This window comes from Ascaphus truei, chromosome 2 (genome assembly GCF_040206685.1).
Source record: "Ascaphus truei isolate aAscTru1 chromosome 2, aAscTru1.hap1, whole genome shotgun sequence".
Classification (NCBI taxonomy): domain Eukaryota; kingdom Metazoa; phylum Chordata; class Amphibia; order Anura; family Ascaphidae; genus Ascaphus; species Ascaphus truei.
This window is the reverse complement of record NC_134484.1, coordinates 61,028,532-61,043,449: the sequence shown is the minus strand read 5'-3', so window position 1 is coordinate 61,043,449 and position 14,918 is coordinate 61,028,532. Positions and strand designations below refer to the sequence as shown.

The window sequence follows — 14,918 nt, the reverse complement described above, 5'->3', positions numbered from 1 at the left end:
TGTATGTGCAAAAGTGAAATACTGGTTTTATCATCTAAATTAAAGGGGATAATTAGAATTAGGTGTTTAAATAATTAGGTAGATCTTCATGGATGAGTTTGGGAGACATAGGGGTACAAAATGATTGTACTCCAAAAGAAAATTCACTTGAGTGCACACTACTAATGTTAAAATGTAACTTTTAATACAACATCCTTAAAACATATATTACCGTAACAATTAATGTAATTAACCATAAAAATAAATTAAATGAGTTTGGGAGGCCCCATCCTATACTGTATAAAGATCAGAAATGTTACGAGTTTGGTCTTCACCATAAAGGTCTGTGTAAACATTGCCATGATCAAAATAATTCTCTGAGGATCTCAGAAAAGCAGTTATTGATGCTCATCAGTCTAGAAAGGGTTACAAAACCATTTCTACGGATTCGAGGCTCCATCAAATCTCTGTCAGACAGATAGTTTACAAATGGAGAAAGTTTAAAACCACCGTCACTCTATCGAGGAGGGGTTGTCGTACCAAAATCTCTCTCAGAACAAACCGACAACTCACCCTGGAAGTCACAAAGAACCCGAGAGAAACATCCAAGGATATGCAGTCCACCCTTGCCTTGGCTTATGTGAGTGTTCATGACTCAACTATCAGAAAAAGAATGAACAAGAATGGCGTTCATGGGAGGATAGCCAGGAGGAAAATCACTGCTCTCTAAAAAGAACATTGCTGTCCATCTGAAGTTCGCCAAAGAGCACATAGATGATCCACAAGACTTCTGGAACAATGTTCTCTGGACAGACAAGTCAAAGGTAGAACTTTTTAGCCTCGATGAGAAACGTTCTGTTTGGCGAAAATCAAACAATGTGTTCAAACAGAAGAACCTCATCCCAACCGTCAAGGAGGGTGGTGGAAGTGTGATGATTTGGGGCTACTTTGCTGCCTCAGGACCTGAACGGCTTGCCATCATTGACACAACCATCAATTCTGCATTGTATCAGAAGATTCTAGAAGAGAATGTCAGGCCATCTGTCCATGAGCTGAAGCTGAACCGAAAGTGGGTCATGCAGCAAGACAATGATCCTAAACAAAGTCCTATTGGTGGACGAAACGCATCAGAGTTACTCTGTGGCAGATTCACTTTAATACGCACGGAATAAACAACCCTTTTTTTCATTGCGTTTGGACATGTTTGTACCCCTACGGTGAGCTGTGAACCGTCTATACCAACTCTCTTTTACTTACCTGATTACTCGGCTGGAGCACGCTCTGTGGCGCACCTGATCTGCTTCCTATTTACAATATTTGAAGGATTGAACTCGACGAGTCAAGACCGTGAGTACTTACTCTTTGCGCGGTTGCTTGGTTGTGTATTAGACGCCGGGATGTGTGAGGGTAGTAGCGGAGATCAGCTGTAGTGGGCCGGTATATGGTTCACTGCAGGGAACACGGCTCCACCGTTAACTTGTCTCCCTACCACATTATGGCCCCATCCTGATGTTCAGTCTCGTGTACACAGTCTTACTCCCTGGCTCATATTTCTTAGCTTTAGGATATGATCAGCAGCGCTTCAATTTCTTTATTATCACTACTATTGTGGACATTGTGGAATCTGTTGCACTATTTGGAGCATCGGTCTCTGGAGGTCATTCTCTGCTTGTTCATCCTAAACATACAAGCAGATTTAAAAAAGAATGGCTGTTGCAGAAGAAATTCTGCGTTTTAGAATGGCCTAGTCAAAGTCCGGATCTAAACCCTATTGAAATGTTGTGGCCGGACCTGTAGCGAACTGCCCATGCAAGGAAGCTCTCAAGTGTCACAGAGTTGAAGCAGTTCTGTAAGGAGGAATGGGCCAACATTACTCAAAACTAATGGGAGAGACTGACCAGCAGTTACAGGAAAGGCTTAGTTGAAATTATTGCTGCTGAAGAAGGTGTCACCAGATACTGAATGTAAAGGTTCACATACAGGTGCGCCGACGAGTATTCTAAAACTTACCTTAAACTCGCCATGGAAAATCTGGGGCTATCACCAATAAGACCCAGGTACATGCTGAGTACATGCTGCAAACATTTCAGTGACATTTCTGCAGAGGCTAATGGCCCATCAGATTAACACAGCAGGGGTCTCTGGCAGTCCCATTCAGTTTGAATGGGACTGCCAGGGACCCCCGCTGTTAATCCGATGGGCCATTAGTCTGTCAGCAGAAATGTCACTGAAATGTTGCAGCATGTACCCTGCATGTACCTGGGTCTTGTTGGTGATTGCCCCAGATTTGTTTCAGAATACTCATCAGCACTACAGTACTTTTTGACACATGAATATTGAAAGTTGAATAATTTGTGGATAAATAAATGTTGAAAAAGTATCATGTTTTTTGTGTAATTTGTTTGATCAGGTTTTCTTTATCTATTATTAGGACTTAGATTAAGATCTAATAACATTTTAGGTTTGAAATATGTGAAAATCCTAAGGGGCTCACAAACTTTTTCTCGCCGCTATAATTGATTTCTTCATTTACACTCAAGGGCCTTATGGTATTACACCTAATAATCCATTCTGTTTCTTTCCTTAATAGTTGTATTTTCCAATCATCACCACGCATAGTTTAAAAAAATAATAAAAAAATATTTACTGTATACACCAAGAAGAAAATTGTTTATTATCTGCATCATAACATTGAACAAAAAGGAAGATGTATTTTTTTTATAGACCATATACTGTATGCTCTTGAATTCTAATCTTTAGTTTTCATGTTGTACAATTAATATACAGTAGTATTTCTTGCAAGAAAAGCATATTGCACATACTATATGATATGTGTTTTGTTGCAATTAACAAAATCCACGATAAGAAACATCATCCTTAAAAAAAAAAAAAAACCTCTGCTTTAACTCCATATCTACAAAAAAATAACAGTGTTATTTAATAATATTGAATTTTTTTGGATTGCCTACAAAAAGTAGTGATAAATCTGATTTTTTTTCCCCTCCTTATCTGGTCTATTCCTGATCTTGGGTATTTGAATTCTAGACCACGTTTTTCATTTTGCTCTATTAGAAGCTTTTTCAGTGCTCTCGGCAGAATAACCTTTAGAAGTAAATCTATCTTTCAATATTTGAGATTCCTGCTCAAAGTCTTCTTCCTTAAAGCAGTTGCTGCGAGCTTGCAGAAACTGCCCCACCAAGATATCATTGACTAAAGTACAGGATTAATGAACACACAGTCCCTGCAAGCTCTAACTCCAGAACCCACCACATCATTTATCATTGATATATGATATATACATTGGATGTAGCACTGGGTATTTTTGTCTTTTGTTGTCATACATTTGGCCACACTCAGTAGTACTCCTTTTGACACACACACACACACATATGTATTTTGTCACATTGGATGTAGCACCGGGTATTTTTGTCTTTTGTTGTTATACATTTGGCCACACTCAGTAGTACTCCTTTTGACACACACACACATATATATATATGTATATGTATGTGTGTGTGTGTGTGTGTGTGTGTGTGTGTCAAAAGGAGTACTACTGAGTGTGGCCAAATGTATAACAACAAAAGACAAAAATACCCAGTGCTACATCCAATGTGACAAATACATAGTTAAATACTTCAATGTTAGTATTCTCATGCGTAAGGGTCATTTGGCCAAAGCGTTATAAGCCTGCAGCCACGTCACGGCATGACCAGTATGCAGGTCCTAACACTACCTGTGAATATTCTCATTTACCTCTGCAGTGGAGGGAGAAGGGTCTCAATGGACCTGACCTGCACAGGTACATGGAAAAACCTGCTACTTAAAAAGTGGGAAAGTGGGGAGGGGTGAGCTTAAACTCTGGAAGGAGGGGCCACTAACCTCCAACCAACTGATATCATTTCACAGGTAGTGTTTGGACCTGCATACTGGTCATGCTGTGACATGGCTGCAGGCTTATAATGCTTTGGCCAAAGGGTTTAACTAAATGGCCTTTACTCATGAGAATACTAACATTGAAGTATTTAACTATGTATTTTGTCACATTGGATGTAGCATTGGGTATTTTTGTCAAAGGTACAGGATGACCACTATTGGCCACCAAAAAAGAATTAACTGCTGTGTTTTTATGATAAATGGTGCTATGTATAGTACCCTACAAAGCTTCTAGAGTTGCATCCAAAAAATCTTTACATTAAATATTTATAGTTGTAGTGGAGGCAAGGTTTAAATTATTAGCCTTTAAAAAAAGAACTAAATACCTCCAATAAAGGAAACTCACCATCCCAGATGAGTATGATATTGTTGATGAACTTGTAGCTCAAATCAACCTTGTTATTGGACAGTTTCACCAACGAGTCAAACAACACCTTGTTTTGCCACCATCAACCCATGAACAAGTTTGCATAATATGGGGCACAAACTGTGTTTATTGCCTTACCTCTTACTAGAACATGTACCTACCCAAAATATGTAAAGTAATTATGGGTGAGCAGAAATTCTAAAAGTTGTAACAAAAATGTGTCCTGTTCCCCATATAAGAGAGATTTAGTATCCAAGAAAGATTGAACTGCCTTTAATCCCATGTCAGTAGAGATGGAAGCATATAAGGAGGCCACATCTAATGCTAATAAAGTTTGCACTGGAGCAAATTAATGTTGGATTTTTAGCACCCTTTGTGTGTTACATTTTGCTTGCTCTGCTTCATGCCAAACTGCATCACAGTCTTAAAACCATGTGATTCAGTTGAGGACTGTAATGTATTGCTGCTCATAATCCAGTGTTGCTGATTTGAAGGACAACATTTATGATATGGTCTATTTGATTTTAAACCCATGGACAGTGATATTTTTTTTAATTGAAATCTTGGCAGCATGTTTACTTTATAAATAACACAATTATACCTTGGTTACTTTGCTCTGGTTTTCACTGAGGTGCTGACATAGTATTTCAGAAGTCTACATATTCTTAATGCTAGCCATTTATTATCTACACTTGATTGATGTCTGTGGCAATATATTTGTAAACTAAGCCCTGCATCCACTTCAAAAGTTTCAGCATGACCTATTTTCACAAATACCATGCTGTACTCCAGATGCACGAACAGTGAATCATCTTTCATATTTTGTGGGGCAAAATATTTCTGCCGAGGTTCCCTATGAGGCTTAAACTGGGATCTATTTTTCAAAGTCTTTTGGCTGAAAAGCTAGTGCTAAAAACAGTACAGTGCTCATCAAACAAAAGAAATTATGCTATAAGTAACGTTTGTTTTTTTGATTGATCATCTATTATAGTCCTGTAGTAAGCTATTTGATAAGGATTCTCTATATCAGTGATTCCAAAGCTAGTTTCTGTGACAATCAACCAATACTCTATTCATGTGCAAATTAGACCAATTTACAGGTGTGCAAACGGATTGGTTATTTCTGAAACCCAAAGGGTGAGCACTGGCCCCCGAGGAGAGATTTTAATTATTTTGGACTTAACAATTGAAAATGTAGTAGTATCAAGTATTAAAGTGCATGTTTATTTCTTAAAAATAGAGCTCTAAACCTGATACTGTATGTAAAATTATGTTATATACATATATATATATATATATATATATATATATATATATATATATATATATCTAAAAGCTTATACCATTTAAGGATTTGAAGGTATAATGTAGGCCATGATCTGCATAGTTACATAGTAGATGTAGAAAAAAAGACACGTTCAACCCAAGTTAAATTTAAACGACATACTCATCCTATATTTGTATTTACAGTATATTGATCCACAGGAAGAAAAACAAAAAAACCCCAGTGAAACATTATCCAATGTTGTCTCATAAGGGGAAACATAAATTCCTTCCTGGCACCACTAATGGCAATCAGATTAGTCCCTGGATCAACATCCTTCCAATGTTTACTTAGTTGGTGTATCCCTGTATACACAGTACCTTTCCTTTTTAAAAAGATGTCTTGCTTTTTCTTCACGATATACGTTGTCTGCCATCACAGTCTCCATGGGTAACAAAGTCTACATTTTAACTGCCCTTACTGTAAAGGACCCTTTAATTTGTTGCTGTGAAATCTACTTTCCCCCAACCTTAAGGGATGTCCTGTGTCCTTGTAACTGCCCTTTGGATGAATAGTTATTTTGAAAGTTCCTTGTATTGGCCTTGAATATATTTGTATATACTGTAGTTCGCATATCTCCTCTTAGACTAATTTAGCTAGCCTTTCCTCACAAGTCAGACCTTCAAACCCCTTTATTAATTTGGTGGCTCTTCTCTGCAGTTTTTCTAATTCCATAATATCTTTTTTATGAAATGGTTGCCAAAACTGGACTTCATATTCAAGGTGTGGTCTTACTACGGATTTATACTGTGGCAAAATTATGGTTTCGTCCCTTCCATCCATACCCCATTTTATGCAAGATCATCTTATTTACCTTTGCAGCTACCGCCTGAGTACTATTGCTAATCCTGCTGTCTACAAGCACTCCTAAATCCTTCTCCATCAAAATGATTGACCTAATTTTGTCCCATTCAATTTGTAAGTAACCTGTTTATTCTTGCCTCCCAAATGCATAACTTGTCATTTATCTGTATTAAACCTCATCTTACATGTACCTGCCCAAGTTTCCAGTTTATCTGAATCCATAGGTAAATTACATCCGCCTCCTGATTTTTCAACCTAACACAATTTGGAGTCAGTAGCAAAAATTGAGACTTTGCTCTCTATGCCACCTTCAAGGTTATTAATAAAGAAGTTAAAAAGCAGTGGTTCCGTACTGAAAAGTGAAGTACTCCAAATTTTGCCCAACCTGAAAAGGTTCCATTTATGACAACTCTGTGCTGTCTATCCTTCAACCAGTTTTCTCTATTTGTACTCTAATGTCTTGTGTGTAACACAAAAGCCTTTGCAAAATCTAAGTAGACCATATCAACTGCATTGCCCTGGTCTAAATTCCTACTTTCCTCCTCAAAAAAAACTAATAAGGTTAGTTTGGCATGACCAATCCCTAACAAATCCACTCTGACTAAATCTTACTAATAATTTTGGTATACTTTAGGTAATTCCCTTACTAAACCAAGTAGCTTTTCCACTATGGATGTCAGGCTAACAGGTCTGCACATTGTGATTTAGCTCCATTTTTAAATCTAGGAACCTTGTCTGCTTTATGCTAATTGTATGGTTCTGAGCCTGTGGAAATTGAGTCCTTGAAATGTCTAAATATAATGGTTTGACTATTACTGAACTTAGCTCCCTAACAACCCTCGGACCAGATGATTTATTTACCTTAATTTTATCATGCTATCTTTGCACTTCTTCCTCTGTTAATAAAATGTTCGTTAACATTGAAGTTGTGGCTTCCACCTGTTGCAATATTTTTGCTATTCATTAACTTTGGTAAATACAGAGGCAAATAATTTATTGAATACCTTCTACAGTACTTATCTCCAATAATTTGCCTGCCCATATCACACTAAAATATCAATATTTGTATTACTAATGTATTTAAATAACTTTTTAGGGTTGATCCCACTTTCTATTGCAATCCTTTTTTTCTTTTTCCTAATCTGATTGCCCTTTTGCAGCATTCCTTATAATTCTGATATGAGGTCTCCGTCCCTTTAGACTTTATGAATCTAAATACCTGCCTCTTCTTTTCCATCTCATCCTCTACCTATTTATTTGTCCACATCGGTTTAAACGTGTTGCTTTTATATTTATTACCCAAGACAATACAGAGATAAGTGTACTTATCTAACAATTGCAAAACAGAGAATAGGTAGCGCTAACTAGAACAATAAAATGATAAAACAATTAATATTGTACAACCTTAAATGGGGAATGTAGTCCACATATAAGGGGCTGCCTGAAATACAAATTCTGACCCCCTGGTCAGAATGATAGCATAGAAAGAAAAGGATATGTATAACAAGGCGCCTGTGGTTAAAAGGATATATATCCAACCAGTAGAATAGCCAGGGATAGGCTCCAGACGTAGTGATGTGCTTAAAATAGAAGAAAGACACAATACATAGCGTGATACTGTTAGACGAAGGGGGGGGGGGGGGAACTACATATAGACACACAATATATAACTAATAAGTATCAGCTGAGATACAGGTGATTGCTAATTAAAACATTTAATATACATATATTAATATACAGGACATAGAAAAAATAAAAATAAAAAACTGGGTAAAAGGACAAATAATGCCGATGGACACACTGCTGCAATGGGTGAAATACCCACTCACCGGACGATAGATGTAAACAGGCGGTGGATAAATCTGAGAGTATCCCCTCTCTGCTGCTCAGACAGCTACTGCAACCGATCCGGTCTGTAGATGGAGCGTGGCACACGCCCGCCGGCGTGTGTGAGTAGAGCTTCTATCAGCTGGTATTGCAGGACATGCAGATAGGTTCAGAACGGCTACAGCAGATTCGCCTGATGTATAGGTAAATCCGTCTGCCTGGAACAGCTGATTCGTCACCGGATCCGTTCGGGAAGGGGGGAAATCACCACAGTGCTGCAGTGGGAGTCCAAAGATGCCACCCTACGCGTTTCGAAAGCGTGCTGCTTTCTTCCTCAGGGGTTCTGTCATTGTGTCCATCATTGTCCATTATATATGAGTCCATAATTAAAAAAACCTGCTGACAAGGGGGGGGGGTTGGTAATTATGGATAAATCCTACTATATCAAGGAATCATTACGAATCCTGGGAGATGAATCCACTTACCAACTCCTCCCCTCTGATCCAACTATTCAATATCAAAAATTACTTTTTAATTTTCTCACTATAGGACTAGACAAGCAAATTATCACCAAACAAGAGTATGATTTTCTTTATAACTTATATCCACGTATACCATTATTTTACATAATACCCAAAATCCACAAAAATTTAGAATTTCCCCCCGGCCGCCCAATAATATCAGGAATTCAGTCCCTCACCTCTCATTTATCCCAGTATATTGACAGTAAACTACAACCATACGTTATGCAGTTGCCCTCTTATGTAAGGGACACAACCCACATACTGCAGACCCTCAAGGACATTCAGTGGCAATCACATTATTATTTTGTTACTGCAGACGTTAATTCACTATACACAGTTATAAACCACGAAAAAGGGTGTACGGCCATCTTGGAAACATTAAATAAAGATCAATCTATTTCCACAGATTTTAGGTCATTTTTAATTTTAGGTATTAAATTTATTTTATCACACAATTTTTTTAATTTTAATAACACGTATTATTTACAGGTATGTGGCACCGCCATGGGTACCAAATTTGCTCCTAGCTATGCTAATTTATTTATGGGCAGCTGGGAGGAACATCATATTTGGTCCAGCTGTCCCTATGGAGCATATTTGGTCCTATGGCGGCGCTACATCGACGATATTATTTTCATTTGGTCGGGCACTTTGTCACAATTAGAAGATTTCAAAAAATATATGAATAATAACACATTTAACTTGTCATTCACATTTAATTCAAGCGCTATTTCGATAGAATACTTGGATCTTATTATTTCGGCTAAAAATAACAGTATAGAAACCAGCACATATTTCAAACCAGTACAAGCCAATAACTACCTACATGCACACAGTCACCATAACCCTACATGGGTTAAAAATATACCCAAAGGCCAATTCATCCGACTAAAACGTAATTGCTCAAGTGTTGAAATGTTTCACACACAAGCGGAAGATTTAAAACAAAAATTTAAAGAAAGAAAATATTCCTCTTCAAATTTGGATAAAATAATAAGTGAGGTTGCAGCAATGGAGAGGTCAAGTCTTTTGAAATATAAAAATAAGAATACAACAAAATCTGTGAATTTAGCGTTTGTAACGCAATACAACCAAATGGCACCCAATATAAAAAAAATCTTTAAGAAATATTGGCCTATTCTTAAAAAAGATAAAGAACTAGAGGGTATATTGCCGGAACATCCCCAGATTATATTTACTCGAGCACCCAATATAGGACAGAAGCTGGCTCCGAGCTGTCCCTCAATGCAAAGCATTCCAAATAAAACCATCACACATAAAGGATATTTTCCTTGTAATAGGTGCACTGCATGCAAATATAGTGTAAAAAAATCCAATTTTACATCATATAACACTTCAAAAAATTATAATATTAAAAATTATATCACATGTAAAAGCACATACGTCATTTATCTACTTGAATGTCCCTGCGGTCTGCAGTATGTGGGCATGACCACTAGACCGGTCAAGCGACGCCTATATGAACATGTGTACAACATAAAAAGAGGGCTAACTACGCATAACGTATCAAATCATTTTCTTCAGGTGCATGGTCAAAATCCAACAGGACTTAAGTGTTTGGCGATAGAAACCATTACACCTAACTGGAGAGGAGGAAACGTTGTGAGCCTACTGGGGAGGAGAGAATCCTTTTGGATCTATGAACTTCGTACTCTATCCCCACTGGGCCTCAACGTTGACTTCGATTTAAAAGCTTTTCTGGTCAATTAATATTTGATGTACTGTATCCATTTTGCTCTTTAAATCTTTGCATGACTTGGTTTGCAACAATTAAGGTATATGATCCATAGGGTCTATTATGTAAAATTGCATCGAAGTCTGGTACATAAAGAAAAGTATTATCTGTAGTCTGGTTCTAGGTGCAAAGATAGACATTATCTGCTTTTTAAATAAATATATGTATATTTCGTTATATTAAGAATTTGTTTATTGATTATATCATGTCATATATGTCTTATTTTCACACACAAGTTGATCTATGAACAACTATTATTAAGTTTAATTATTCACAGTAAGTGTTTCTTATATATATTTCACATTTAAACTATATTGTTTTATAGAGGTATAAGTCTCATGACTGAGCACCATTATAAAGATTTGGTTTTCTTCACATATATTCCCACCTTTAAGCTTATATTGTATTGCACACACATATGTTTTTTATACACATTAATAATATCTAATAATTCACTAAGTATATGTAACACTCATTTCTATAGGCTTATCCCCATTTGGTCCATATTTGATACAAATGTCACTTTTTAAAAAAAAGTTTCTATTTTTTTTTTTTTTTTATGTTTGTTTTTTTTATGTTTCCTTTATATAAGTTTGTTGTAGAATATCCGTTTCAGCTGAGAGTTACTATGTAGTAACATACTTTTTTGAATGATCAAGTATATATAGTGCATGTTCCTTTAATCAGAGCACTCACTGACTACACTGAGAGCCCATTGCGCATGTGCTACACTTGCCAGGTGAATTTAATTATGGACTCATATATAATGGACAATGATGGACACAATGACAGAACCCCTGAGGAAGAAAGCAGCACGCTTTCGAAACGCGTAGGGTGGCATCTTTGGACTCCCACTGCAGCACTGTGGTGATTTCCCCCCTTCCCGAACGGATCCGGTGACGAATCAGCTGTTCCAGGCAGACGGATTTACCTATACATCAGGCGAATCTGTTGTAGCCGTTCTGAACCTATCTGCATGTCCTGCAATACCAGCTGATAGAAGCTCTACTCACACACGCCGGCGGGCGTGTGCCACGCTCCATCTACAGACCGGATCGGTTGCAGTAGCTGTCTGAGCAGCAGAGAGGGGATACTCTCAGATTTATCCACCGCCTGTTTACATCTATCGTCCGGTGAGTGGGTATTTCACCCATTGCAGCAGTGTGTCCATCGGCATTATTTGTCCTTTTACCCAGTTTTTTATTTTTATTTTTTCTATGTCCTGTATATTAATATATGTATATTAAATGTTTTAATTAGCAATCACCTGTATCTCAGCTGATACTTATTAGTTATATATTGTGTGTCTATATGTAGTTCCCCCCCCCCCCCTTCGTCTAACAGTATCACGCTATGTATTGTGTCTTTCTTCTATTTTAAGCACATCACTACGTCTGGAGCCTATCCCTGGCTATTCTACTGGTTGGATATATATCCTTTTAACCACAGGCGCCTTGTTATACATATCCTTTTCTTTCTACTTATCTAACAATGTTTTAAAGTCTTCCCATACATTTCAATGTATACCTTGCAGACTCTTCCAGGGTTTCCAAAAATCCGCCTTTCTAAAGTTAAGAGTCTTTGTTGATCCTATATAGTATGGTTTTTGATAGTTCATTTCAAATGAGACCATCCTATGATCACTGTTTCCCAAATGTTTCCAGAGTTGAATATTTGTTATTACTTATACATTGTTTGATAATAGCGAATCCAGTACTGCCCCTCTCCTGGTTGGTTCCTTAATAATATGGGTTATATTATTGTTTTTTATCACACCCAAAAACCTGCTAATCTCGTTGCTTCAGTCTATTTCCGGATAATTAAAATCACCCACTATTAAAACATGACCTTGTTTTGCAGTCTTCTCCGTGTGTAAAAGTATTTTGGCTTCTTCAATCGTGCAGATATTTGATTTATAGCATATCCCTACAAACCTTGTCGTTGTACTTTTACTTCCACTGCAAATTTCTATCCACAAAGTCCAGTCAAGTTTCAGTAATGCCTATGATATCATATTGCTATATCTTGCTATTATTTTAAGTTCCCCTATTTTATCTACTAGGTTTCTTGCATTGAAAGCATGCACATTGCTACCAGTCTGTGCTATTTGTTAGCTAATCTGCTCCTGCCTTTCTACTCCCATTGTGTGATTGAACTCTCTCACTCCCAGCCTGGAGTTCTTCCGCTCTGCTACAGGGGCTGCTGCTGTTCTCTGCAGAAAACTGTCTGAAGGATTCTGATCTAATTTGCAGCACCTGTCCCCCACCTCTAGCCAGCCCTACTGTATATACTGTAGACCACTGCTGCCTGTTTCCTGTGCATGTTTATTGGTTCTCCTTGTAAGCAAACTCTCTGCCTTATGTGTGCCTCTACCTGTTGCTTAGAACCAGACCATGCTCAGACCCCTCTTCGCCTGTGCCTCTCCAGTCCTAAACTCGGCCTGTCGCTGACCACTGTTACCTGCTTGCCACCTGCCTCGACCTTTTCTTTTGACACCTGACTGATTCTCTGCCGTCTGCCTTTTTCAATGGCCGGTTCACAGACCCTCACTACCCGCCTGCTAGCCAGTCCCAGCACGGAACTCCAATCCTGCAGTAGCTTCCAGTGACACATTGATTTTAGTCTTTAGAAGTTTACTAGTAACATCTGTATTTAATATAGATGCCTCCCTGCGTGCTAAACTCCACCTATCCCTCACTCCACCCCCATGACCCATAGTTTTTTCTCCATTCTAATCTATCCTGCAAAGTCCATTTTCTCTTGCTTGTCCCTCCCCCTCCTTCCTAGTTTAAAATCTCATCCAACCTCTTTATTATCCTACTATCTAGCACAGAAGATCCATCTTCATTGAATTGCAATCCATCATCCCTACTATAAAGATTGCACCTCTCAGAAAAGGAATCCCAGTGCCCTAAAGACCCAAACCCCTCCTTTGTACACCACTTTCTTATCCATGCATTAACCTCCTAACACTCTACCTATCTCTCTGGGGTAGAGTATGACACTAGTAGCATTTCTGAAAATACTACCTTGGAGATCCTTGCCTTAAGCTTACAGCCTAGATCCCTGAAATATTTTTGTAGGATCCTCCACGTTCCTTTAACTTTGTCATTGGTGCAAACGTGTACCAAGACTGCCCGGTCCCTCCCAGCAATGTTTCTACATCATCCAAAATGTGCCGAACAGGAGTACCTGAGAGACAACAAACTGTTGCCGTGTCACTATAACAGTTTTCTGTGTCGACCCTCCTGATATTGAGTCCCCTACCACCACAACCTGCCTTGCTCTCTGAGTATCCTGAGACCGCTCTATGCTGGAGGGACCATTCTCCTGGCTGCTACTGTAGTTAGTGCAGTCTCCCCTAGCCTTGCCATTCCTGACATAACTCCCACAATATCTTCACTCAATCAGGCAAACGTATTGGGATGGATATCTATCTTGCTTCCAACATCATATTTCAACCCTTTCTAGTTAACTATTTGAGTCGCAGAGGGGTTGTGGTGCCCGAGTGCCATTTTGCAGGTAACGGAAGAGGAAGGGTCCGCCTCTGTTCCCTCACTAGGCAGATTGCATCCTGCACTCCATAGCAAAGAAGGACGTGGTCTAAGTGGCAAAAATAAACCTCTCTTGGGTATGACATAGTCACTACATCATTGGGTCTCCGGAGTGCCAGTCCCCATAACGTAGTGACTATTTCTTGGGTCACCAAAAGGGTTAAATCTCCACACTTAATCCAATTGCATTTGAACCAAACTGCAATTTAGTCACACAGCTCAGTGATCTGAAGCTCAAGGATTTGTGACAAACCGCTGTTTAAATCACAGAGACACACCAATGAGATGTTAGGAAAGGACCTTAAACACACCCAGTGGAATCTCTCAAACCAGGCAGTACAACATTTTTGCTATAAAACTCCCAATACCCACAGAATCAAAAAAAAATAACTCAATGTACACCCTGCAAGGTCACAGACACCCTTAGAAATAACCGACACCAATTCTAGCAATATACACTGCACACCACTTTCCTTCTTGTTATGTGACTCCACACTTAGCCCAACTGAATTGTAGTTTGGAGTATCATGCAATTGGCAGGCGTGTCATCTTGTGACCAACATATGTAACTTAAATGTACTCCTTAATTTAGCAATAGAAATATTACATTTTTCATACATTTTATTTATTTGTAGCAGTGATGGTCAGGATATTTGCTGGTATTTTTTTGGGTCTCAAATGATTATTGTTGGCATATTTGCTATTGTCTTTTTGGAGACTGTTTATCAAAATATCCATCCATGACACACGCAGATGCAGAATTTGCTAAATACTATTATAATATTTGTGTCCTCTACCTCCTCTAACTCCATTGGCAATGTCCAATTTCTAGGTAAATGCACATGTAAGC

General features: G+C 38.3%; 1 protein-coding gene across 49 annotated transcripts in view; it reads left to right on the top strand.

Annotated features, from left to right (window-relative positions):
- RIMS2 (regulating synaptic membrane exocytosis 2) overlaps positions 1–14,918 on the top strand; it is an 814,155-nt gene that overhangs the window by 612,404 nt on the left and 186,833 nt on the right. Inside the window, exon 34 of one of the 49 annotated variants that reach the window (XM_075582536.1) lies at positions 6,426–6,521. The exons of the other annotated variants lie outside the window; for them this stretch is intronic. Coding sequence (XP_075438651.1) covers positions 6,426–6,474 — 49 coding nt within the window. The 3' untranslated portion in view covers positions 6,475–6,521. The remainder of the gene's footprint in view (positions 1–6,425; positions 6,522–14,918) is intronic. 49 annotated transcript variants of the gene reach the window in all.